Source organism: Eptesicus fuscus, chromosome 3 (genome assembly GCF_027574615.1).
Source record: "Eptesicus fuscus isolate TK198812 chromosome 3, DD_ASM_mEF_20220401, whole genome shotgun sequence".
In the NCBI taxonomy this organism is placed as follows: domain Eukaryota; kingdom Metazoa; phylum Chordata; class Mammalia; order Chiroptera; family Vespertilionidae; genus Eptesicus; species Eptesicus fuscus.
The window spans coordinates 107,174,872-107,201,468 of record NC_072475.1 but is presented as its reverse complement, the minus strand read 5'-3'; the positions used below and the strand labels follow the sequence as shown (position 1 = coordinate 107,201,468).

The window sequence follows — 26,597 nt, the reverse complement described above, 5'->3', positions numbered from 1 at the left end:
TCAGCTGTTCAGCTATTTGGCCAGCAGGAGGCAATAACATGTAAATTGAAATGCCCTCAGCTGTCTGGTAACAGGCAGTAAAATATGCAGATCTTCAGGTTTGGGGAAATGCTTTCCGCTATTCCAGTAGGCAATAACATGTATTCAGCCCTGCTGAAGCCTCAAGGTTCCATCAACCTTTTGATGAAACTTCTTGCATTTATGACATGTTGGAATTAGCCTCCAGCAGTAGAACATGTTAGAAAGGTTATTATATTCAATAATGAATTAAATGAGGCTAGCTGTTATATTACATATTTTGCAAATATTTTACAGTTAATATACTTAAGAACTTACGGTCAAACATCTCAGTTCTTTTTAAGGAGCCAAACATAAAATTGTCTTTATAATTTTGGTGAATCTTCCAAATCCCAATGAATAGAACTGTGGCAAGTATGATAAATAAAGAAAAAATATACCAATGTCTTTGGTGTCCCCTAACAGAAAACAGATACTGTAAGAGGATAATTTCATTGGTACTCACTGATAATAAACAGAAGATTATTTTCTTGATTAACTATTTCCAATCCTAGAGCTGTAATAGAGCAAAATCTATAATGCAGTGTGCATTATTTAGTAATGCCACTATACATAGGTATTATCATAGGTAAAAAAATAATTAGAACCAGTATTTTAGAAGATCAAGACATTTAACATAGTTAAAAATTATATACACTGATTTCTAAGCAAGAAACTCAATATAGTAATATAGACATCTTCATAGAAGTGTGATATTTATGAAAGATTAAATTTTCTTTAAAGAAAAAGTCATTAAAATTATGGCACTGAGGAAGCAAGCGAATAAATTTTTGAAACTTTTATTGATTTTAAATTTAAACAAAATTCAGTTTGAACCACAAGTGGGAATACAATGTCTTCAAGATACTTCTAAAGCTATTATTCTACATAATAATGAAACAATTAACAACATAGCATAATGTGAACTTTTCATTCCAGTGGTTTATATATTTTCTTAGGATGGATTAAACTTGTTTTTTACTTAACACCATTTAATAGAACTATACAAAAACAGAAAGGTATTTTTAAATGACTCACCAAATTATGAGTGTTTAAAAACACAAGTATGTAAATGTCTGGGTAAAGAAGCAAGCAAAGTCTTCACCACTATAGTGAGCTTGCAAGACTTTACCTTTGTAAGGCATAAGTGTTAGGCTGTGATGTTTTTTGTTGGCTCCTTTTGTATTAACTCTCTCTGAAGTACTGGTATATAGAGAATCCACTTAATGTATGTGATGAGATTCTGATCCACCTGATGTTTTGTGTAATGCTAGTCCTATAAGGTAAAGAACTTCCCTATTGTTCCTTAATGCTAGTGGACCAACCCCAAGTTGTCCACTCTTATCCCTGTAGAAAGGTCTGCTGATCCTTTACCTCACCTACTGCCAAAGAGACAAGAAATTGGAAAAATTCTTGCAATCTAACCTACTGTTTCCTTGAAGCAAGAGACAGGACACAGGAAGGAGAGGACTTAGCTGTTAATATATTTAGCACAAACCTTAGATGTGTGCCCCAGAACACAACGTTGCCTCAATCTCCTATCTTTCAGTCAAGTCACTTGTAACACTACAAGTAAAATATAAGGTGTTCTCTAGTCTGGATCATCAAACATAAAGCTTCTCCTATTACAGTAATTAATCTCTTCTTTCTTTGGATAAAAAAAAAGTTTCCCTTAAGGAAAAAACAACACTGATTGCCTAACCTGATTGCTGAATTATAGCTTATGTATTTTAAATGTGATTCAAAGAATCATCTAAAATTCTATGGCAACTACTGTGAGTTTGATTAACAAAAAAGTAACAGAAAGATGATAAATTCTGTAGATAGATGGAAGGATGAATTACTGAAGGTTCAAACACAAATTCTGATTCTAAATACAGTAACAAAGACAGTTTTCCATTCATCTTAAAGATGTCTTTAAGAGTCAGGATTATTTTGGAGGTCACCCAATCCAACTTCCATCCAGGTATTATACCTCTCACATATAGTAGTCTTCTGAATTACAAAAATGTATAAAGTCATTTAAAAAACCTACATAAATAAAAGTTATCTATATATAGAAATATCTATTCAGCAATTCCATAATTTAAATCAAATTGGGTAGAATTTGCTCCCTTTCACCCCCACAAGCCATATTTACACACTAACACATCAAATTACATTTAAGCAATGAATAGTACCTGACTAAAATGGAGAACACAGTACTCTAACACAGTCCCTTTTCATGAACATAAGATTGCAAGTCACTTATATGAATTATATCTCAATGAAACTGTAAAAATAAAAATTACAAGTAACTTACTAACCTGGACTTTGGTCTCTCATGTTAAGGTTTGGTTCTGGGATGCAAATATGATCTTTGAAAGTCCAATAAAACCAATCTTTTCTATAGTCTGTGTATATATGAATAGTTTACAAGGACTATTGAATCCATTGCATCACAAACAGGAGGACTGATGGAAAACCAAATGTGTCCAACATAGAAAATAACTCTTTATTTGGTCAAAAGTATAAAAGGTTTTACCTTATTTGAAATATGAAAAAGCTGAGTACTTGCAAGATATATGAAAATACTCAGCAGAGATACTATGAAAACTTGAATAACAAAGTAACTTTTTTTCTCAAAAAAAATTCTTTTAGGCCACAGTATATAATGGAACTTATTGCTATTTTAAATATCATTAAAAATAGGTTCATATAGAGGAGAGATAATGTATCAGTAATACTACTTCACTGATGAAAAAACAATATGCTCCTTTGAGAAGATACATTCACAAGATCTCATTTCTAAAACTGTATTTTTCTCATTTCTAAAACAGCTATATATCTGATCAAACCAATCTTACCAAAATCCCACAAATTATAAATCAATTAAAGTTTTGATTTCATTAATTTTAGCTTGTTTCACTTCACTGGCATTTGTTTTTTTTGTTCCAAAGGCTCCAGCTGCCAGTTCTCTCTTTGTGTTTTGTATTTTCAGCATATTTTCTTCAACAGAGTCCTTCACAATAAACTTTAAAGGGGGGAGAGAAGGAAGGTAAATTGGTTAAATATTTGTTACATCACAATATTTAAAATCTTTAACATACAGATCTTAACACATAGAAACCCACACCTGAAACCTATATGTTCATGTTGACCAATGTCACCCCAATAAATTTAATTAAAAAAAAAGAAAACTTGAGAATATGAAAATGATTATCTATGTTCTTATAGTATTTTATAGCTTTCAAAAACGGTCAATAAGCCCTAGACAATTTGGCTCAATGGATAGAGCGTCAGCCTGCGGATGGAAGGGACCCGGGTTCAATTCAGTCAAAGGCACATACCCTGGTTGCAGGCTCCTCCCTTCCCAGCCCAGGCCCTGGTCGGGGTGTGTGGGAGGCAACCAATCAATGTGTTTCTCACATCAATATTTCTCTCTGTCTTTCCCTCTCTCTCTTCCACTCTCTCTAAAAATCAATGGAAAAATATCCTCAGGTGAGGATTTAAAACAACAACAGGTCAATAATAACCTATTAGAAACTATTTAGTTCCACCTTTTTCCTGAATATACAGTAAGAATATTTAGAACATAATATAATAACTTGTGATGAGATTGCATTCCCTTACCACTCAATATATTTTCCTGATACAAAAAATAAGGCCATAAAGACATGTTACATCTTAAAACCCCATCATCAAGTAAGACAGCACATACACAAAAACTAACTGTAAATGCAGCTCTGTAAGTGGAATATTAGCAAAAATAAATTTATCATTATATCATTATATTTTAAAAGCTAAATGAGATTGTCTCAGAAATGCAAGAATGAGTCTTTATCTGGTATAATTCATAACATGAAAAAACAACAACCAAGAAAAGTGATTATCTCAACAGATGCATAACAAACACTTGATAAAATTCAACATTTATTCCTGATAAAAGAAAATCCACATTTACTTAGAAATAAATGTCCTCAACTGCATTAAGGGCATCTACTAGGAACTTCCCAAAACAACATATTTCATATAAAACAATAAAAGCATTTCCAACAGAGACAGAAACAAGTCAAAAATTGTTACTATCACTACTGCTGTCCAACACTATTAGAGGTTATGGTTACTGTAATAACTAAAGTGTTATGTATTGAGATACATAAAAAAATAATGATGTGAATGTACTTAGGAGATACTAGCTAAGTTCCTGTATAGAAACACTCTTTATTAAAAGGACTAGAGGCCCAGTGCACGAAATTCGTACACAGGTGAGGCCCCTCGGCCTGGCCTGCAGGATTGGGCCAAAACTGCTCTCTGACATCCCTGAGAGGTCCCGGATTGTGAGAGGGTGCAGGCCAGGCCAAAGGACCCCACCTGTGCACCATCGGGGCTAAGGAGAGACTGTGGGAGGGCTCCAGGGCATGTCTGGCCCATCTCGCCCAGTCCTGATCAGCCGGACCCCAGCAGTAAGCTAACCTACCAGTCAAGAGCGTCTGACCCCTGGTGGTCAGTGCGTGTCATAGGCTTTTATTATATAAGACTAGAGGCCCAGTGCATGATTGAATCAAGCACGTGTAGGGTCCCCTACACGCTTTTGCTTTCGATCACGGGGGAGCTGGGTGCCTGTCCACTGGTGCACCAGGCGCCGGAGGCTTCTGAAAGGCCTGGTGCCTGAGCGGACAGGCACCCAGCTCCCACGCTTTTGCTTTTGATCGCGGGGAGCGGGGTGCCTGTCCGCTGGTGCACCTGGCCTTTCAGAAGCCTCTGGCGCCACGGAGGCTTCTGAAAGGCCTGGTGCCTGAGTGGACAGGCACCCAGCTCCCATGCTTTCCTTTCCATCGCTGGTGCTCCGGCGTGGCGGAGGCTTCTGAAAGGCCTGCAGCCTGAGCAGACAGGCACTCAGCTCCCACACTTTTGATGGTCCGCGCGGCGGGACGTCAGCTCGCTGCCCCAGAGGCCCCTTCTGTGCCGCACTACAGCCATGGCACAGACGATGAGCTCGTGCCGCTGCTGGCGACGCAGCTCAGAGTCCTGCCGGCCCAATCAGCTACCCCAGCCACCCCGAGTCCCGCCCCCCCGCGCCTCTTGGCCAATCATGGGCATAGTGAAGGTACGGTCAATTTGCATACTTGTCTTTTATTAGGTAGGATAGTTACCAAGTTCTCCTACCTAATAAAATAGTAATATGCAAATTGACCGCACCTTCGCTATGCCCAAGCCACGCCCACCAGCCAAAGCCAAGCCCACCAGCCAATCAGGGCAAGCATGCAAATTACCCAACAAAGATGGCAGTTAATTTGCATACGCTGAGGGAGGGAGGAGTAAAGACTGAAGACAACTTAGAAGGAAGAGGGAGGAAAAGCGGAAAGCAAGGTGGCTGCCAGAGGGAAAGCCCGGGCAGGGCGGAGCGAGGCAGAGCTGGGCGGAGCGGGATGGGCGGCAGCAGCGTGCAGGTGCAGGCGCAGCGGCGGCAGCGGCAGCGGCAGCGCATGCGGCCACAGCGGCCGCTTGAAGGATTCTTCCTGCAAATGGGCTACTAGTCAAATTATAATTGTAAATTCAATAAATACCAAACAAGATTTCTTAAATGAGATTTGGTAACCTAAACCCAAAGGATAATGTGAGCACTTTGCCCCCCTATCTGTCAAAACATCTTACCTAATAATAGACAAACATGTCAATTGACCATACCTCCGCTACACCCACCAGCCAATCAGGATGGAATATGCAAATTAGAAGGCAAAAGATGGCGACCGCCCAGCTGCTCCAGGCGTGGAGTGGCTGGGTGGGGCAGGACGCCTGCTATGAGAGGGAGGGTGGAGGGTGAAGGGATCTACAGGAGCGGCACTCTGGCCACAGCAAAGACGAAGATGGCTGACTCTGAGTCTGCATCAAAGACGAAGATGGCAGACTTTGGCTGGAGTCTGCAGTGAAGACAGCAGACTCTGGCTGGAGTCTGCAGTGAAGCAGCGAAGACGAAGATGACAGACTCCGGCCAGAGTCTGCAGCAAAGACAGGAGACTCTGGCCGGAGTCTGCAGCAAAGATGAAAGTGGCAGACTCTGGCTGGAGTGAAGGCCTGGGTCCTGGGTGCCGAAGGAAAACTGGTGCTGGAAGCCAAGGGAAGAAAGGCCTATTGCACGAATCTTTTCATGCAACGGGCCTCTAGTACTATATAAAACCATAGTAAATGATACCAGTAATATTGTCCCGAGAATAGGATAAAAAGAAATCAATGGCCCTAGATGGTTTGGCTCAGTGGACAGAGCATCAGCCTGCAGACTGAAGGGTCTCGGATTCGATTCTGGTAAAGGGCACATGCCTGGGTTGCAGACTCGATCCCCAATAGGGGGTGTGCAGGAGGCAGGCGATCAATGATTCTCTCCATCATTGATATTTCTCTCTCCCCCTCTCCCTTCCTCCCTGAAATCAATGAAAGAGAGAGAGAGAGAGAGAGAGAGAGAGAGAGAGAGAGAGAGAGATATCAATGGAACAGAAGAGAGTCCATAAGAGACCCATGTAGTATGTATGATAAAAGTGAAATTTCAAATCAAAAGAAATATAAAAGGATGGGCTTTTCAAAATAAATGATAATGAAACAAATGGATCTTCATTTGAAAAAAAGAATAAAATTAGAATCATATCATGAATCATAAATAAAGAACAATATTTCAAACAAATCAGAGGTAAATGTTAGGAGATTCAGTTTTAAAATCTGAAAATAAAGCCTGTTCTAAGAAGACCTTAAAATCTGGAAGATATAAAGAAAGATGCTGACATGTTTTACATCATAAAAATTTTAAGACTTTCTCATGACAAAAAAACACATAAAGTTCAAAGATAAGCAAAAGCTTGGGATAAACAATATTCAATATATATATTACAAAACATTTAAAATCAGAATGAAGAAATTTTTTATACTATAAAACTGTATTTGTACTTTTTGAAAACTAGGCAAAAGATATAAACAAGCAAGTCACAGAAAAAAATATTAACAAACAACAGATACCAGTATGTGAAATATCCTCAAGGTCTTAGGTAAATGCAAATTAAAGGGTACTCTTTTGACCATCACATAAGAATAAATTTACATAATTCTCATATATCATAAAGTCTACTTTGAAAATAACATGAGAGTTATCTAATAAAAAATAATAAATCCAGAATTCTATTTCCTAACCTATCTTGAAGAAGTATTTGTATACTAGAGGCCCGGTGCATGAAAATTCATGCACTGGAGTGGGGGGTCCCTCAGCCCAACCTGCCCCCTCTCAGAGTCCAGGAGCCCTCAGGGGTGGGAGGCAACCCGGTGATCAGGGGAAGGAGACACCCCATCACACCTCTGCTGCTGCCACTGCCGGCAGCGCAAGCCTCGGCTGGCCCTGGTTACCTGCTTCTAGGGCCGGCCCTGGGCAGCTGTGCAGCCGTCAACTGAGGCTTGCCTGTGCCTCAGGCTGGCCCTGGGCGGTTGGGGGAACTGGGGGACTCTGGAGGCGGGTGCACGGGGCTGAGGGGACTGGGCACTACCATCTTGTGGCTATGGGTGCCGTCAACTTTGAGGGCGTGGCAGTCAATTAGCATATTCCCTCCTTATTAGCTATGGGCACCACCAACTTTGAGGGTGGGGTAGTCAATTAGCATATTCCCTCCTTATTGGCTGTGGGCGCCGCCATCTTTGCGACGGCATGAGGGTCAATAGGCATATTCTCTCTTTATTAGGTAGGATATGCACAGATGCATGTAATATAATGCTCATTATGGCACTATTTTTATTAGCAAATGGGACTGATGAAATAAATTATGATGTATCTATATGTAGGCATTAAAAAGAAGGGTTTGTAGAGTAGTCAAATTCAGAGACAAGAAGTAGAAGGGTGGTAGCTAGGGGGGAATAGGAAGGAATGATGAGTTATGTTTAATGGGTATAGAATCTCAGTGTGAGATGAAAAAGTTCTGAAGATGGATGGTGATTGTGACTGCAACAATAATGTGAATGTACTCACTACCACTGAATTGCACACTTAAAAATACTTTTTATTATTTTAAATACTACATTATGTATATCTTACCACAATAGAAAACAAAAGAATAGGTTTGATCTAAATGTACTTATATGAAAGTCTCCAATATATATTGTTAAGGGGGAAGAAAGCATGTTGCAAAATAATAAAGTATGATCCCAGAAAATATTTTTAAATTTATTTTTATTGTTGAGAGTATTACAGATGTCCCCCATTACTCCACCTGTGCTCTCCTCCATCTGGCACCCACCCTAGAGGTATGCATTAAGTACGAGTGTATGTAAACATAGAGAAAGGGATTTGAATAGCATATGTTAAACTACTGGTGGTGGTTTTCTCTGAAGAGGATAAAAGTGATATTCATATTTTTCCTAGGCTAAAAGTATGTTTCATATTTGAAATATGAAAAAGCTGAGTACTTACAAGATATATGAAAATACTTAGCAGAGATATTATGAAAACTTGAATAACAAAGTAACAAACCAGCTAGGGCCATTGATCTCTTTTTATCCTATTCCCAGGACAATATTACTGGTATAATTACTATGGTTTTATCCTATATAATAAAGAGGTAATATGCAAATTGACCCTCACACCCTCAAAAGATGGCTGCCTATGACCAGGCTGGCAGGGGCGTTAGTGAGAGATGACCAAACGACTGAACAAGCAGGCTGCGTGGGGCGAACAGGCCGGTGCGGGGAGAGAGGGGAGTAGTTGAGGGTGACCAGGCCAGCAGGGGGGACAGTTGGGGGTGACCAGGCCAGCAGGGGAGGGGGAGTTAGGGGCGACAAGGCCGGCAGAGGGGGGAAGTTGGGGACAACCAGGCCGGCAGGGGGGCAGTTGGGGGTGATTAGACTGGCAGGGGGGGCAGTGAGGGGCCACCAGGACAGCGGGGGAGAGCAATTGGGGACAACCTGGCCGGCAGGGGGGCAGTTGGGGGTGATTAGGCTGGCAGGGGGGGCAGTGAGGGACCACTAGGCCAGCGGGGGCAGGGGGAGTTGGGGGCAACCTGGCCAGCATTGGGGGCAGTTAGGGACGATCAGGCTGGCAGGCAGGTGAGCGATTAGGAGCCAGCGGTCCAGGATTCTGAGAAGGATGTCCAACTGCTGGCTTAGGGGCCTAAACCAACAGGCGGACATCCCCCAAGAGGTCCCGGATTGGAGAGGGTGCAGGTTGGGCTGAGGGGACCCCCCCCTCCATGCTCAAATTTTGTGCACTGGGCCTCCAGTATAGTATATTTTGACAGTTTTTATATAGTATATTTTTAACCATAAGGGAGATCATCCCTGCAGAGGCTACTGTGAGGAGCAAGAGGTCCCAGCCTCACACCAGACCCCCATCCAGGGCCTCAGAGCTGGGGAGAAAAGTCCCTGTAACTTCAGGCTCTAAAAACCAGCTGGAATTGTAGCAGAGCGACATGGAGGCTGCCAGAGATACAGGTGTCCCTCTTAAAGAGCCAGGCACGAATTTACTCAGATTTTCTTCCTCTGAGCTCCAGTGCCAGGAAGTGTTGAGGGACCAGACACATATGTGAGGAAGTGTCTCGGGGATGGCTTTCAGGGGTCATTGTTCCTATGCCTAGACCTCCCCTGTCCCAGGGGTGATTGGCTTGGCAACCATTACCCGGAGTCCCCATAAACCGGAGCACATGTGTTTGCTCTGCCCTGGTGATTCCTTGAGACCCCACCCGATCCAATTTGCAGCCCCACCCAAGCTGTTTGTAGCAACTTTTACATGAATGTCCTGTCCTGGCTCAGGCTTCAGGCTTTCCTACAATCTTTCAATCAAGCTGCAGCTGTTGTCAGCATGGCCCATACCTATCAGTAAAAGGCCCAAGACCTGGCACTGGCACCAGCACCAGCCTGCCTTGCTTCAAAGCTGGGCCTCACCTGGACACTTCCAAATCCAATACAAATAGGAGGAGTCTGCACATCTCTCTGCTGCTCCTGCCAGGTGGCCCCAGGCACTGGCTGACTTTGCACCTTCCTGGAGACCCAAGAGCCAGTGCACCTGGTGGACAGCTTTAGACCATACCGGATTACAGCTCTACACATCCACAAGCAACACACTCAAGGGCAGACTGAGTGAGCACCATAGCCCCACTGAAGCAAATCCTGCTCCACAGGGTTTTATTGTGCACAGCAGCTCTTCCACTGTAGTTGCAACTGGTCCTCAGCCAACCGGCCTGGAGGTCAATTCCTTCCATTGACGCCAACAGCAATCAAGTCTCAACTACAACAAGACTCTGCACACAGCCCACAAAGGGGTGCACCTAGAGTGTCCAGCTCAGGAGACTGGGAGGCTGAGCCACTGAGCCCTACAGGATACCTATTACACAAGGCCACTCTACCAACTCCAAAAGACATAGCAGCTCTACCCAATACATAGAAACAAACACAGGGAACTGGCAAAAATGCAGAGACAAAGAAACATGTCACAAATGAAAGAAATGGAAGAAAGCAAACTACTGGATACAGAGTTCAAAACCACGGATATAAGATTACTCAAGGATCTTCAAAAGAATGCCAAAGATGGAAAATGATCAGTCAGAAATTAAGCATACACTTACTGAAATAACAAATAATTTTCAGGGATTCAACAGTAGACTAGAGAATTCTGACAATCAAATCAATGATTTGAAATTTGAGGAAGTAAAAAACTCACAATCAGAAGAGCAAAAAGAGAGAAGAATCCAAAAATATGAAGATAGTGTAAGGAGTCTCTGGGACAACTTCAAGCCTACCAACAGTCGCATTATGGGGGTGCAGAAGGAGAAGAGAGAGAGCAAGAGATTGAAAACCTATTTTAAGAAATAATGACAGAAAACTTCCCCTACCTGGTGAAAGAAATAGACTTACAAGTCTTATATAAATATACACATTACCTATGGACATAGACAGGAAGCACAGAGAGTTCCAAACAAGAGGAACCCAAAAAGGAACACACCAAGACAAATCATAATTAAAATGACAAAGGCTAAAGACAAAGAGAGAATCTTAAAAGCAGGAAGAGAAAAGCAGTTAGTTACCTACAAGGGAGCATCCATACGACTGTCAGCTGATTTCTCAACAGAAACTATGCAGGCCAGAGGGAGTGGCAAGAAATATTCAAAGTGATGAATAGCATGGACCTACAACCAAGATTACTCTACCCAGCAAAGCTATCATTTAGAATTGAAGGTCAGATAAAGAGCTTAATGGATAAGAAAAATCTAATGGAGTTCATCACTGCCAAACTAGTATTACATGAAATGTTGAAGGGTATTCTTTAAGAAGAGGAAGAAGAGCAGTAGGAGGAAGAAGGGGAAGGAGAAGGAGAAGGAGAAGAAGAAATATGAATAATAAAATGGCAATAAATACATATCTATCAACAATTGAATCTAAACATCAAAATAAATAGATAAGAAATCTAATGAACAGGATAAACTGGTGAATAACAGAATCAGAGGCATGGAAATGGAAGAGAATGATGATTTTCAGATTGGGAAGAGATCAAACAAAGATCTTATATTCATATAGACAATAGGATGGCAAACACCTGGGGTGGGGTGGGAACCGGGTGGCAGGGAAAACGAGGAACATCTATAATACTCTCAATAATAAAAATTAAAAAAAATTTTTTAATACATATACAAATGTGTATATTAATTTTTAAATTTTAAATATTCATGCATTATTTGTATAACTTGAAAACCCTTAAAACTTAATTTTAAGATAAATAGCTTCAGAACTCACTTTTGTAATGATGACTTCTTGCTTCTGTCCAAGTCTATGGCATCTGTCAAAGCACTGATCTTCAGCAGCTGGATTCCAGGCCTAAAAAACAGAACATGATCTGCTTTATCACCACTTTGTTCTGCCTCTTTCATTTCAGTTTCATTCACCATTTTCCCCCTTTATTTTTAACCCTCATCCGAAGATATGTCTTCATTATTTTAGAGAAGAAGGTAGAGGAGGAGAGAGAGAAACATTAATGTGAGAGAGAAGTACCAATGCCCCCACCACCACCCCAGTATGCACTACGACCAGGGATCAAACACACAACCTAAGTATGTGCCCTGACCAGGAATCAAACCCGCAATCTTTTGGTGTACAGGATGATGCTCAAACCAACTGAGCCACAAATACTGACATTATAAATGCTGTGGAACTAAGAATCCACACTCCCCACCTGGCTGGCATGGCTCAGTGGTTGAGCTTTGACTTATGAACCAGGAGGTCAAAGTTCAAATCCTGGTCAGGGCACATGCCCTGGTTGCCATTTTGATCCCCAGTGTGGAGCATGCAGGAGGCAGCCAATCGATGATTCTCATCATTGATGTTTCTATCTCTCTCTTCCTCTCTGAAATCAATAAGAATATATTTTTAAAAAATCCACACTCCCTTCAGACTTCCAATCACTACTTTGATAGGCAGGTATTCTCCCCAATCATTTCACCTCAGTACTTCTACTATTTAACGCAGGGCCTGATACAAAGAAATCACACAGTGTAAATGATTGCTGATTAATCACATAATATTTCCTGATTTTTCCCCCCCATTTTAAAGTAGATCTATGTCTGCTTAACAGAGAAAAAACGTTTACATATCCTTTTAAATAACTTAATTTGTATCAGAAAAGATGTAATAGGGTCCACTTATGAAAATTTTTTTCTCCTTTTGCTGGTCTTTGGTTCTATTTTTTCACTTTCCTCCACTCATTAAAAAAAACAAAAAAGTACAAAAAATATTTCAAGAGTAATCAAAAGTCCAAAATATTAAGATTTTATTGATGTAATTTTCTGTATCTATCTTTGAAATCAGTTTGACTTCAAAACTGAACTAAAAAAGTAACATTAGCTCTAACATAAGCATTATCACAGAAAGTCTTATGGTGAAGAATATAACAGTGAATTAACTAAAAAGGAAGAATAACTGAAAAGATACAGAGTCATGCAGTCTAGCAAAGATAGGGAGGGGGAAAAAATGGCAGCCAAATAGGCAGACATGTCACCTACCTTCGCCCGGGGCCAGACTGGAAAAAGCAACTAAATTGGAGAACACCCACCCAGAATTAACAAATTAGAAACAGCTGAGAAGATAATTTTCAATAAGGAAGTGCAGAGGAGTGGGGATCTGTGCTGGAGAGGGATGCCCGACCTCTGGGCCGAGAAGGTGAGCTGTAGGCTGCAATGCACCAAAGCAGCAGCATCTTAGTAACAGGCGTAATACCCAATTGTGGAAAAGGAAAACTCACAGGGCTGCTAGTGCCTGGGGAATTTAGACCTGGGATCACAGTGGCAGGGAGCTGCGCCCCAAAAGACAGCCTGAAAATCGACCCAAGTGGTTTGGTGCCGCGGGGAGAAAAACCCAGTTTCGTGGTTGTTTGGCTTTTGTTTTGTTTTGTCTTTACTTTTATTCGCTAAACCCAGATTACAGGACTTTTCAGTTCCAAAAACTCACCCTAGGGCCTAGGCTCTGGTGCAGGGAGAAGTACGGATTTGTAGAGCCTGAGGAGACAGGGCTAGGAGACATGGCCAGGACTCTGTAACTCTCTAAACCCAAGTGGCCATTTCTCCCCAGAAGAGCTAGCCCTTCCCAGTGGCCTCAAGGCAGGGAATACAGCCTGCCACACCCCGCCTGCATTTAGAACTATGCAAAGGAAACAAAGGCTCTGAATAGCCCCACAGAGCCCTCAGTGGCTGGGTTGGAAGAGGCGCTAGTGCGCCCCACTGTTCTGGGAACCAGACTGATTAAAACACCAGGCTGCCAGCCAAACCACTGGTCTCCATAAGAGGATCTCTGACCAACAAAGGCCAGAGCTATATTTTGGGCCACTCTCGGAGGAGTGGCCCTGGGTAGGGGAAAATACATCCATCTGATCCCCAGATAGCGAAACAGCACCAACCCCATTTAAGCCCTGACAGAAACAGATGCTTGTGTAATTAAGATTGAGAGCTGGCAGACATGCAAAGCATGCAGATTGGTCCTGCCTGCTTCAGCCAATGCCTATGGAGATAGACACAAGCAGAGCAGTGGATCGCTTGGAGCTTCAACATGGTGCGAATCACCAGACAGTGGTCAGGAACGACCTACCTAACAGGAAGCCCAGAACTGGCAGATAGAACAGAAGAGTAGGGTCCTAAACCAGCTCACAAGGGGCATTAAAACACGGCTAACGTGAATGACACCACATTTTTAATATTTTTTGTTAATTTTTAAATCAGTTGTTTCCCCTCTTTTTGGTCTTTGCTTTTATTCACTACACCAAGTTCATAAACCTTTCAAATACAAACACTCACCCTTGGCTGAGTTGCAGGTGGAGGTGTGGACTTGTGGAGTCTGGGGAGAGGCTGTGGAGAGGTGACCGGGAGTCTGGCACTGGGACATTCCTAAGACCCCGGACCTAAGCAGCCATTTTCACCTGAAGAGCTAGCTCTTCCCAGCAGTCTCTAGGCAACCAATACAGCCACACCCAGACTACACTCTGAGTGGTACTAAGGACACAAAAAAAATCTGAATAGCCCTTTAGAACCCTCAGGGACTGGGTTGATGAGAGGCTCTTCAGTCCTGGAAAGCAATACAGCAACCTCCCTAACTACAGCCCTGTCCAAAACAGCCACTTGACAGATTAAGACTGACAGCAGGCAGAGAGGCTAACTGGTCAGATTGGTCCTCCTACTGGCAGTCAAGGCGGTGGAGACAGGTACAAACAGATCGCTTGGAACTTCAACACAGTGCTGACCACCTAAACAGGAAACTGACAAGTGGCAGACAGTACAGAAGAGTGGGATCTTAACCAGCCCCCATGGGGCATTAACACTGTGCTAAAATGAACGACACTTCACTTTATATTTTTATTTTATTTTTTTATCATTTATTTAAAAATACTTCTTTATTTTCTTTGTTTATTTTTTCCACATTATCTTTCCTTCAATTTTTATTTTTAATTAATTTATCTTATTTATTATCTTACTTTTAAATTTTTTCTTTTTTTTAACTTTTTTTCTTTCTCTTTCTTTTCTTCTTAACCACTCATCCTCTTTCTATCTCCTCTATACTGAACCAAGGCCCTCCCCATATTCATAAAATTCTTTAACCTTACTTTCTGTATACAGATTCTGCACCCACCTTCTTTTCTGGGTGTTTGTTGTTTGCATTTTTTGTTTTATCTCTTTGTTCTATGGTGTTTTCTCCCCATATATATATATAATATATATATTTTTATTTTTTTTCCTTTTCTTCCTTTTTCTTCTTTTTCTTTTTTCTCATACCACTTTCTCTCTCTTCAATATCATTTGTGCTCTCTTTTCTCTCCCTTAATTATCTTTTCTCTAGTGGTCAGTTATAGTGGGGTTATCGGTGTTGTGAGTACATTTGTGTTTTGTTCCCTTTGTATCATGTCTTGTCAAGGTGAATTTTATCCTCTTTGGCCAATGTGGTAGAGAGCGAGCCACATAACCAGACACCCGGAGAGGAGACTCCATCCACGAACAAGACAATAACACTCAAGACACAAATACAAGAAGAGAACCCATATATCCCAAGTAGGGGGCATCCCTAGATTGCCCAGCCCATAAGACTGGAAAGACTAAATCACTAAGTCCTACAAAACATCTATTATATAAGACAAACTCAAAAAATCTAGGTGACATAGCAGTTTGATCTGATATGTAGAAATAATCACAAGGGAACAACAAATATGGGGAGACAAAGAAACAAACCACATTCAAAAGAAAAGGAAGAATCACCAGTAAAGGAAATAAATGAAATGGAGGCAAGCTATTTGTCAGAGAAAGAATTAAGAGTAATGGTTATAAAGATGAAAAACAAATTCAATAACGGGTAAGAATCATGAGGAAATGAAGATGAATCAAGGGGAAATGAAGGATGACACAGCCAAAATAAAGAACACAATGGAAAGTTTCAACAGTACACTAGAAGCAGCTGAGGACCACATCACTGAGTTACAAGAAGGTAGAAAAAACCAGCCAACCCCTAGCTGGTTTGGGTCAGTGGATAGAGCATTGGCCTGTGCACTGAGGAGTCCCAGGTTTGATCCCAGTCAACGGCACATGCCCAGGCTGCGGGCTCAATCCCAGTGTGGGGTGTGTGGGAGGCAACTGATTGATGATTCTCTCTCAGCATTGATGATTCTATCTCTTTCCTTCTCCCTTCCTCTCTAAAATCAATAAAACATATTTTTTTAAAAACCACCTAAGCATAGCAGCAACTGAAAAGAAAACTTAAAAAGCAGGAGGAGAGCCTAAGGGAGCTTTGGGATAAGACGAAATGAAACAATATCCACATAATAGGGGAGCCAGAAGAGGAAGCAGAGCAAGGAATAGAAAATCTGATTGAAGAAATAATGACAGAAAACTTCACTGATGTTGGGACAAATAAAACAACACAAGTGCAATAAGCACACAGAGTCTCAAACTAGATGAACCAAAAAAGACTGATACCAAGACACATCAGAATTAATTGGCAAATATCAATGACAAAGTAAGACTCTTAAAGGCTGCCAGAGAGAGACAGAAAATTACCTACAAGGGATCTCCCAATAGAATATCTACTCATTTCTCAACAGAACCAGATCAGGCCTAAAGGGAATGGAAAATAATATACAAAGTCATGCAAAGCAAGGGACTAAATCCAAGAATACTATACCAAGCAAGGTTATCATTCAAAATTGAAGGTGAAATCAGGAGCTTTACAGACAAAAAAGGGCTATGGAAGTTTATTATTACAAAGCAAGAAATGCTAAAGGTACTGAAGTAGGAGAAACCAAGATGGCAGCATAGGTAAACACCTAAATTGCTGCCTTCCACAACAATTTCAAAACTACAACTAAAAAACAAAATGGACATCATCCAGAACCACAGGAAAGCTGGCTGAGTGGAAATTCTAAAACTAGAAGGAAAGAGAAAAGCACACTGAGACTCAGAGGAAGTGCGGAAGGCAGAGGTACAGAGGCGCGCGCGGAGAGGGCTGGCAACTGCGTACGCGGCTAGCTTTCTCAATCGGGAGGGAGACAAAAGCTCCTGACTGCTCTGAACCTCAATTCCAGGTGAGATTCTGGGGACCCAGACTCATTCGGGGAGAAAATGGACTGTCTGGCAGCGGGCAAAACTCCAGGGCGGCTTTCTCTCAGAGGTGCTTGCAGCGATTACCACGGGACACTGAGACCCAGGGGCCTCATAGGACAGGGCTGATGGGAAGCCATTGCTGTCTGCTCTGCCCTGAGACTCCGCCCCATCCAAGCTGAGCATAGCGGCTTTTACAATTTTGCAAGTCTTGTCTCATAATGGTGTCTCCAGCACAGAAGTTCTCCCAGTGTAGACACAGCTGATCCTCACAGCCAATTGGCCTGGAGGTCAATTCCTCCCAGTGATACCAACAACAATCAAGGGTTAACTACAACAAGACTGTGCACACAGTCCACAAAGGGGTGCACCAAGAGTGTCCACCTCAGGTAACTGGGGAGGCTGAGCCACTGGGCCCTATAGGACACCTAGCACACAAAGCCATTCTAGCAACTCAGAAGCAGCCAAAATGTGGAGACAAAGAAACAGGTCACAAATGAAAGCAATGGAGGAAAACAAACGATTGGATATAAAGTTCAAAACCACGGTTATAAGGTTTTTCAAGAATTTCCTAGAAAAGGCCAATAAATTTAGCGAGACCCTCGAAGATATGAAAAAGGACCAACTAGAAATTAAGTATACACTGACTGAAATAAAAAATAATATGCAGAGATCCAACAGCAGACTAGAGGATCCCAAGAATCAAGTCAAAGATTTGAAATACGAAAAAGCAAAAAACACCCAACCAGAAAAAAAGAAAAGAAAAAAGAATCCAAAAATATGAAGATTGTGTAAGGAGCCTCTGGGACAACTTCAAATGTACCAACATCTGAATTATGGGGGTGCCAAAAGAAGAGAGAGAGCAATATATTGAAAACCTATTTGAAGAAATAATGACAGAAAACTTCCCCTACCTGGTGAAAGAAATAGACTTGCAAGTCCAGGAAGCACAGAGAACCCCAAACAAAAGGAATCCAAAGAGGACCATACCAAGACACATCATAATTAAAATACCAAGAGCAAAAGACAAAGAGAGAATCTTAAAAGCAGCAAGAGAAAAACAGTTAGTTACCTACAAGGGAGCACCCATACGTCAGCTGATTTCTCAACAGAAACTATGCAGGGCAGAAGGGAGTGGCAAGAAATATTCAAAGTGATGAATAGCAAGAACCTACAGCCAAGATTACTCTACCCAGCAAAGCTATCATTCAGAATTGAAGGTCAGATAAAGAGCTTCACAGATAAGAAAAAGCTAATGGAGTTCATCACCGCCAAACCTGTATTATATGAAATGCTGAAAGGTATGCTTTAAGAAGAGGAAGAAGAAGAAAAAGATAAAGATAAAAATTATGAACAACAAATACATATCTATCAACAAGTGAATCTAAAAATCAAGTGAATACAAAATCTGATGAACAGAATAAACTGGTGAATATAATAGAATCAGGGGCATAGAAAGGGAGTGGACTGACAATTCTTGGGTGGAAAGGTGTGTGGGGATGCGGGAAGAAACTGGACAAAAATCGTACACCTATGGATGAGGACAGTGGGGGGGGGAGGGCAGAGGGTGGGGTAGAAACCGGGTGGAGGGGAGCTATGGGGAAACAAAGAGGAACAACTGTAATAATCTGAACAATAAAGATTTATTTTTTTTAAAAAAAGGTACTGCTGTAAAAATTAGAAATAGAAATAGAAGGAACACAGGTATATAGAATAAAAATGGCAAGAAACAATTACCTATCTATAATAACCTTAAAAATAAATAGATTAAATGCTCCAATCAAAAGACATAGGGTTGCTGAAAGGATAAGAAAATATGACCCATACAATTGCTGTCTAAAAGAGACCCACCTCAGAACAAAGGACCCACACAGACTGATAGTGACGGGATGGAAAATATTTTTTCAGGCAAATGGAAATGAGAAAAAAGCTGGGATAGCAATACTTATATCTGACAAAATAGACCTCAAAGTGAAGGCCATAACAAGAGATAAGGAGGGCCGCTTCATAATACTAAAGGGAGCAATTCAACAAGAGGATATAACCCTGGTAAACATATATGCACCCAATACTGGGGAACTCAAATACATTAAAAAAAAACAAAAAAAAAACTTCTGGAAGATATCAAGGGAGAGATCAACAGGAACACAAACATAGTAGGGGCCTTTAATACCCCATTGACACCACTGGGTAAATCCTCTAAACAAAAAACCAGCAAAGAAACTGCAATCGTAAATGACTCACTAGATTAGATGGATTTAACTGATATCTTCAGAACATTTCACCCCAAAGCTACATTCTTCTCAAGTGCATGTGGGACACTTTCAAAAAAAGACACAGGCGAAGTCTCTTCAAATTCAAGAAGATAGAAATCATATCAAACATCTCTCAGATCACAATGGCATAAAATTAGAAATCAAGTACAATAAAAACCAGGGGGATAAAATCAAACACTTGGAGGCTAAATAGCATGGTATTAAATAATAATTGGGTTACCGAAGAGATCAAAGAAGAAATAAAAAGCATCCTGGAAATAAATGACATTGAAAACATAATAACCCAAAATCTATGGGACACAGTGAAAGTCCTGAGAGAGAAGTTAATAGCTCCATAGGCCTACCTCAAAAAACAAGAACGAGTACATAGCATTCAATAACAAAGGAGCAGCAAAAATGGTAATAAATTTTTTAATCCCAAGAATTAGAAAGAAGGCAACAAGAAAAGCCCAGAGTAAGCAGAAGGAAGAAAATAATAACGATAAGAGCAGAAATAAACGACATAGAGACAAAATAAAAATCAATAAAACCAAGAGCTGGTTCTTTGAAAGGATAAACAAGATTGATGAACCTCTAGCCAGGCTCACCAAGAAGCAAAGAGAGAGGACCCAAATAAACAAAATCAGAAATGAAAGAGGTGAAGTAACAACCGACCTGACAGACATACAAAGGATTGTAAAAAGATACTACAAACAACTCTTCTTCAACAAACTGGACAACCTTGATGAAATGGATATATTCCTAGAAAAATATGACCTTCTAAAACTCAATCAGGAAGAATAAAAAAACCTCAATAGGCCGATAACCACTGATGAAACTGAAACAGTAATTAAAAAACTTCCAGCAAACAAAAGCTTTGAACCAATGGCTTCTCAGGGGAGTTTTAACAAACATTCAAAGAACTAAAACCTATCCTTTTCAGACTATTCAAAAAAATTCAAGAGGAAGGCACACTTGAAAGCTTTCTATGAAGCCAGCATTACCCGAATCCCAAAACCAAATAATAACACTACAAAGAAAGAGAATTACAGGCCAATATCCCTGATGAACATGGATGATAAAATCCTCAACAAAATTCTAGCAAATCGGATTCAGCATTACATTAGAAAGATGATACACCAAAACCAAGTTGGATTTATTCCAGGGATGAAAGGCTAGTACAATATCTGCAAATCAATAAACATGACACATCAATAAACAAATTGAGAGACAAAAATCACATAATCATATCAATGGATGCAGAAAAGGCATTTGACAAAATCCAACACCCTTTCTTGATAAAAACTCTCAGCAAAGTGGGAATACAGGAATCATACCTCAAAATAATAAAAGCCTTATATGACAAACCTACAGTCAACATCATACTCAATGGGCAAAACCTAAAACCATTTCCCCTAAGAACAGGAACAAGACAGGGATGCCTACTTTCACCACTAATGTTCCACATAGTACTGGAAGTGCTAGCCATAGCAATCAGACAAGAAGAAGAAATAAAAGGCATCCAAAGTGGAAAAGAAGTAAATTACCATTATTCACAGATGACATGCTATTGTACATAGACAACCCTAAAGACGCCATCAAAAAAACTACTAGACATAACCAATGAATTTGGCAATGTAGCAGGATACAAAATTAACACCCCAAAATTTATGGCTTTTTTTATACACCAATAGTGAACTCAAGAAAGAGAGATTAAAAAGATAATCCACTTACTACTGCAACAACAAGATTAAGATACCTAGGAATAAACTTAACCAAGGAGGTAAAGTACCTGTACTCGGAAAATTACAGGATGCTGAAAAAAGAGATAGGGGAAGATATAAACAAATGGAAGAATATACCGTGTTCATGGATTGGTAGAATTAACATCATTAAAATGTCCATACTTCCCAAAGCAATCTATAGATTCAATGCAATCCTCATTAAAGTACTAATGGCATATTTAAAAGACCTAGAATAAACTCTCCAAAAATTCATCTGGAATAAAAAATGACCCCGAATAGCTGCAGCAATCTTGAGAAAGAAGAACAAAGTTGGAGAGATCATAATACCAGACATCAAGCTATATTACAAAGCCACTGTTCTCAAAATTGCCTGGTACTGGCACAAGAACAGACATATAGACCAATGGAACAGAACAGAGAACCCAGAAATCGACCCAAGCCATTATGCTCAATTAATATTTGACAAAGGAGGCAAGAGCATGCAATGCAGTCAAGACAGTTTCTTCAATAAATGGTGCTGGGAAAATTGGACAGATACATACAAAAAAATGAAACTAGACCACCAACTTACACCATGCACAAAAAATAAACTCAAAATGGGATAAAGGATTTAAACGTAAGACGGGAAACCATAAACATTTTAGAAAACGTAGGCAGCAAAATATCAGACATATGACATAGCAATATGTTTACCAATACAGCTCCTAGGAGAATGGAAGCTAAGGAGAAAATAAACAAATGGGACTACATCAAAATAAAAAGCTTCTGTACAGCAAAAGAAACCATCAACAAAACAACAAGAAAGCCCACCTCATGGGAGAACATATTTGCCAATATTATCTCCAATAAGCGTTTAATCTCCAAAATTTATAGGGAACTCATACAACTTAACAAAAGGAAAATAAACAATCCAATCAAAAAATGGGCAAAGGGTCCTAACTGGTTTGGCTCAGTGGACAGAGCGTCGGCCTGCGAACTGAAAGGTCCCAGGTCAAGGGCATGTACCTTGGTTGCAGGCACACCCCCAGTATGGGACATGCAGGAGGCAGCTAATCGATGTTTCTCTCTCATCGATGTTTCTAATTCTCTATCCCTCTCTCTTCCTCTCTGTAAAAAATCAATAAAATATGTTTTTAAAAAATGGGCAAAGGACCTAAATAGACACTTTTGAAAGAGGACATACAGAAGATCGAGAGACATGAAAAATGCTCAAAATAACTAATCATCCGAGAGATGCATATAGAAACAACAATGAGGTACCATCTCACACCTGTCAGAATGGCTATCATCAACAAATCAACAAATGACAAGTGCTGGTGAGGGTGTGGAGAAAAAGGAACCCTCGTGCACTGCTGGTGGGAATGCGGACTGGTGCAGCCACTGTGGTGAACAGTATGGAGTTTCCTCAAAAAACTAAAAATGGAACTCCCATTTGACCCAGTAATCCCACTTCTAGGAATATATCCCAAGAACCCAGAAACACCAATCAGAAAGGATATATTCACCCCTATGTTCATTGCAGCACAATTTACCATAGCTAAAATTTGGAAACAACCTAAGTGCCCGTCAGTAGATGAGTGGATTAAAAAACTGTGGTACATCTACACAGTGGAATATCATGCTGCTGTAAAAAAGAAGGAATTCTTACCATTTGCAATAGCATGGATGGAACTGGAGAGCATTATGCTAAGCAAAATAAGCCAGTCAGAAAAAGATAAATATCACATGATTTTACTCGTTTATGGCATATAATGAACAACATAAACTGATGAGCAGAAATAGAACCAGAGACATAGGAGCATGCAACAGACTGTCCAACCTATGAGGGAAGGAGGGGAGTGAGGAGGTAAAGATTAAAACAAAGGAATATGAGCATAACCAATGGACACAGACAGTAGGGAGGTGAGGAGGGGCCAGGGAGAGTTCAATGGGGGGAAAAGGAGTCTCATATAATACTTTAAACAAAAAACAATTTAAATTTAAAAAAGAAAAAGAACACAATGGAAGGTTTCAACAGTAGACTAGAAAGATAGGAGACTAGTGGTTTTAAATAATAGCATGAATTGTCAGGGTGGAGAACATTAAATTTTAAATTTAAACTATAGACAGCATGGAGGGCCCTGAAGAGTATTATGCTAAGCAAAATAAGCAAGTTAGGGAAAGACATGTATGACCTGATCTCTCTCATGTGGAATCTAAAGAATAAAATAGATCCAGAGACACAGAAGCATGCAACAGACTGAGGAATCTCAGAGGGAAATCATTGGGTGGGGGTGGAAGGTTGGAAGAGATTAACCAAAAAATTTATAAGCATACTAGAGGCCCGATGCACGAAAATTCATGCAAGAGTAGACCTTCCTTCCCCTGGCTGCAGGCACCGGCTTCCCTCCGGGACCCAGGCTAGCTTCCCTCCGCCCCGGCTTTGTCAGGAAGGATGTTCGGTCTAATTAGCATATTACTTTTATTATTATAGATATGCATAACCCAGGGACACAGACAATAGTGTTGTGAAGATCTGGGGTGGGAGGACAGGGGCAGGCTAGAAGGGGTCAATGGGGGAAAAAGGTCCATCTGTATTAGTTTCAACAAGAAAGATAAATTTAAAAAATTAAAATTTAAACTATGGGATGATTCTTGAAACTGAAAACAGAATGTTTTGGGGAAAAGGAACACTTATACAGCATGATTTTTACTTATGGCTTTATCTTCTTTTTAAAGTTCTCTTGAGGTCAAGGAAAAAGATTTTACTATTAACTTGCTGAAATTTGAGTTTTGGGTTGTTTTGGTATAAAAGTTGGATTTAAGTATATACTCAATTTATGATTTTCTAAAACTGAAATAATCAAATTTTGTGAATTTTTTCTATTTCACAATTGGACACATTTTGAAACCACTATGCCAAGAGACCAGGTAAAATGTTCCTTTCCATTTTCTGTATTTGTCTAGAAACTTTATGGTAAGCTCGAAATAATATATCTAGAATGACAGACAACCAGGAATCAAATTTATCTTATGAAACTATAAAACTGATAGCTCCCATTCTCATGAGTGATGAAGCAATTAACTTTATCAAAAGCTCATAACTGCACATCAAAAGAAACTTTAACTCTCCTACAAGAAGGTAAAAGATTTTCATGAGCAAATTTTTCTGATTGAATCTTATTTTGGGGGAACCTGGCTGCCGGAAACCGATTATTGTCTCACTAATTAGAAAGGTGTGGACAAAGAAGCCGGAAGGCTGGTCAAGCTTGAAGCTCTGAAAGGTCAGAGCCAACCACTCCCTATCTAATTGAGACAATGGTAACTGAGGCAACTTCCCCATCAAATAATCATGTAAATCCTTACTGATATGATAATCCGCTTATTACCTGCCTAAGGGCTATGGGTGTATCCCATAGTCTTAATAAAAGGGATGGCAAGGCCAAAGCAAGGCGGTAGTCCTCCCACTAGAGGTGGGCTCCCACCTGGCCCCCAATATTCCCAAATTAATACTTTTCAAGTCTCTTTCATTTGTGTGCGGCCTTCTCCAGAACCCGAACCCTGAACCGGAACCCTGAACCGGAACCCTGAACCACGCGGGACGTGAAAGGGGCTCCCACACCTGGCTTTTGTTTTAAAGTTAGAAATAACATTTGAAAGCTTAAAATTCTCAAACAATCAACTTACTATAAAACTGTTAAGCCCTGGCTGATGTGGCTCAGTTGGTTGAAGCATTGTCCCATACACTGAAAGGTGGCAGGTTTGATTCCTGGTCAGGAATGAGTACAGAAGGCAACCAATCTCTCTCTCTTTCTCATCAATAAATACAAAAATAAAAATATATCCTTGGGTAAGGAGTAAAAAAACCTGCTCAAACATCCAATAAGTATTACTATAACTGCTAAATGGTTAGTCTCTAATAAACTTTATAATACTAATTAAATTACTCTATTTGGTATTAATAGCCTCTTTCTTATCAAGTACTAAGATCATAACCAAAGAATAAAATAATTTTGGAATTTGTTCCAAAATCAGCCTCTAGAATTTTCATTGGGTTAATATGTAACTTAATCTGTAGATACAATGAATGTCTATATAACCATAAAGTAATAAAATTATAACAGAGATTTAAAACTTCATTCATAGAACGAAGGCAAGAAAATACAACAGACCAGTGCCATCCATGACATTAAGGTGAAACCCTTGAATGCCTAAATATGGCTCTGGTTGTAATCTAACTTGGAAAGTTATTATTTATTTCTAAAGTTTGCCTAAGGAATTTTCACAAGTATAACTGCACTAGTAGCCCTGCGCATGAATCCGTGCGTCAGTAGCTCCTCAGTAGCTTTCAGCCGCCCTCCAGTAGCTCTCCGCCCACTGCCCCGCCCTGCTGTAGCTCCCCCCACACCCCCCTCACAGCTTGCTTCCCTGCCCCCTCCTGTAGCTCTCTGCCTCCTGCTTGTAGCTTGCTGCCCCACCCTCCTGCTATTCCGTGATCCGGTCGTTACACAGTCGGTCATTACACTTCACAGCATAATGACCATTTGCATATTACGTCTTTATTATATAGGATATTATATAGGATAGGTATTTACCAAATAGTTTTTTGTTCTTTTTTTAATAGAAGTAATAACATAGCAAAAGTCTACAAAATTACTTACTGGGTCCATTAAAAACACTCGAGAAGCTGCAGAAAGATTCAGACCAACTCCACCTGCTTTTAAGGATAGAAGCATTATAGTTGGAGATCCTGCCTCAGTGTTTTGAAAACACTGAATTGATTCAACTCTTTTCTTTTGGGCCATTGAACCATCCAAACGAGTAAACACAAATCCAGAGGTTCTAAAGGAGGGGACAAAAGAGACAAATAACACTTCCTATACTATAAAAACATGCTAAGTAATTACAATGTATTTATTCAACTAATTCTCTTACTCTATTTATTTTGACAAGTATTTACTAACCATCTACTACAATGTAAGGCTGTGCAGTCAATTTTTTTTTTTCAATAAATTCAGACTTAATCTATAAAATCCCATGCACTCAGGAAATATTCTTTATTGTGATTCTGAAATTTATTTTAGATAGATGAATGAATAAAACTGATAAAACATAAGTATTTTTTGTTATCCAAATCAAAACATATATTAAAATCCTTTATTGAAAGTGAGGAACACTGTTAAACTTACCTGAGTGGTGTTTCTATTAAAGACAGAAACGTTGTAAACTGAGAAACAACTAAACTCTTTATGTTGGGGTTCTTCTTTCTTAAGTCAATCAATGCGTGCATTAGGGCATTGATCTGAAAAAAATTTGGACACCCATTAGGTTCCATTTTGAATTGGCAAAACATATCCAAAATTTTTTATTATGAAGAGAAAGGTATTAAGTTATTTCCCTAAAATGCAAAAGTAGAAGACCACCAATTTCAAAAATTAAGACTGAAAGAATACTTCATAACCTGAAACCTTCCTCTTTCCTCTGAAAATCACCACTAG

General features: G+C 40.1%; 1 protein-coding gene across 1 annotated transcript in view; it reads right to left on the bottom strand.

Moving 5' to 3' along the window:
- Positions 1 to 841: 841 nt before the first annotated feature.
- The window catches only part of HLTF (helicase like transcription factor), a 106,534-nt gene continuing 80,778 nt past the window's right edge, over positions 842 to 26,597 (bottom strand). Inside the window, exons 22-25 of the mRNA XM_028135831.2 lie at positions 26,289 to 26,401; positions 25,761 to 25,941; positions 11,791 to 11,871; positions 842 to 3,070 (exon numbers count right to left, since the gene is read on the bottom strand). Of these exons, the coding sequence (XP_027991632.1) occupies positions 2,918 to 3,070; positions 11,791 to 11,871; positions 25,761 to 25,941; positions 26,289 to 26,401 (528 nt within the window). The 3' untranslated portion in view covers positions 842 to 2,917. The remainder of the gene's footprint in view (positions 3,071 to 11,790; positions 11,872 to 25,760; positions 25,942 to 26,288; positions 26,402 to 26,597) is intronic.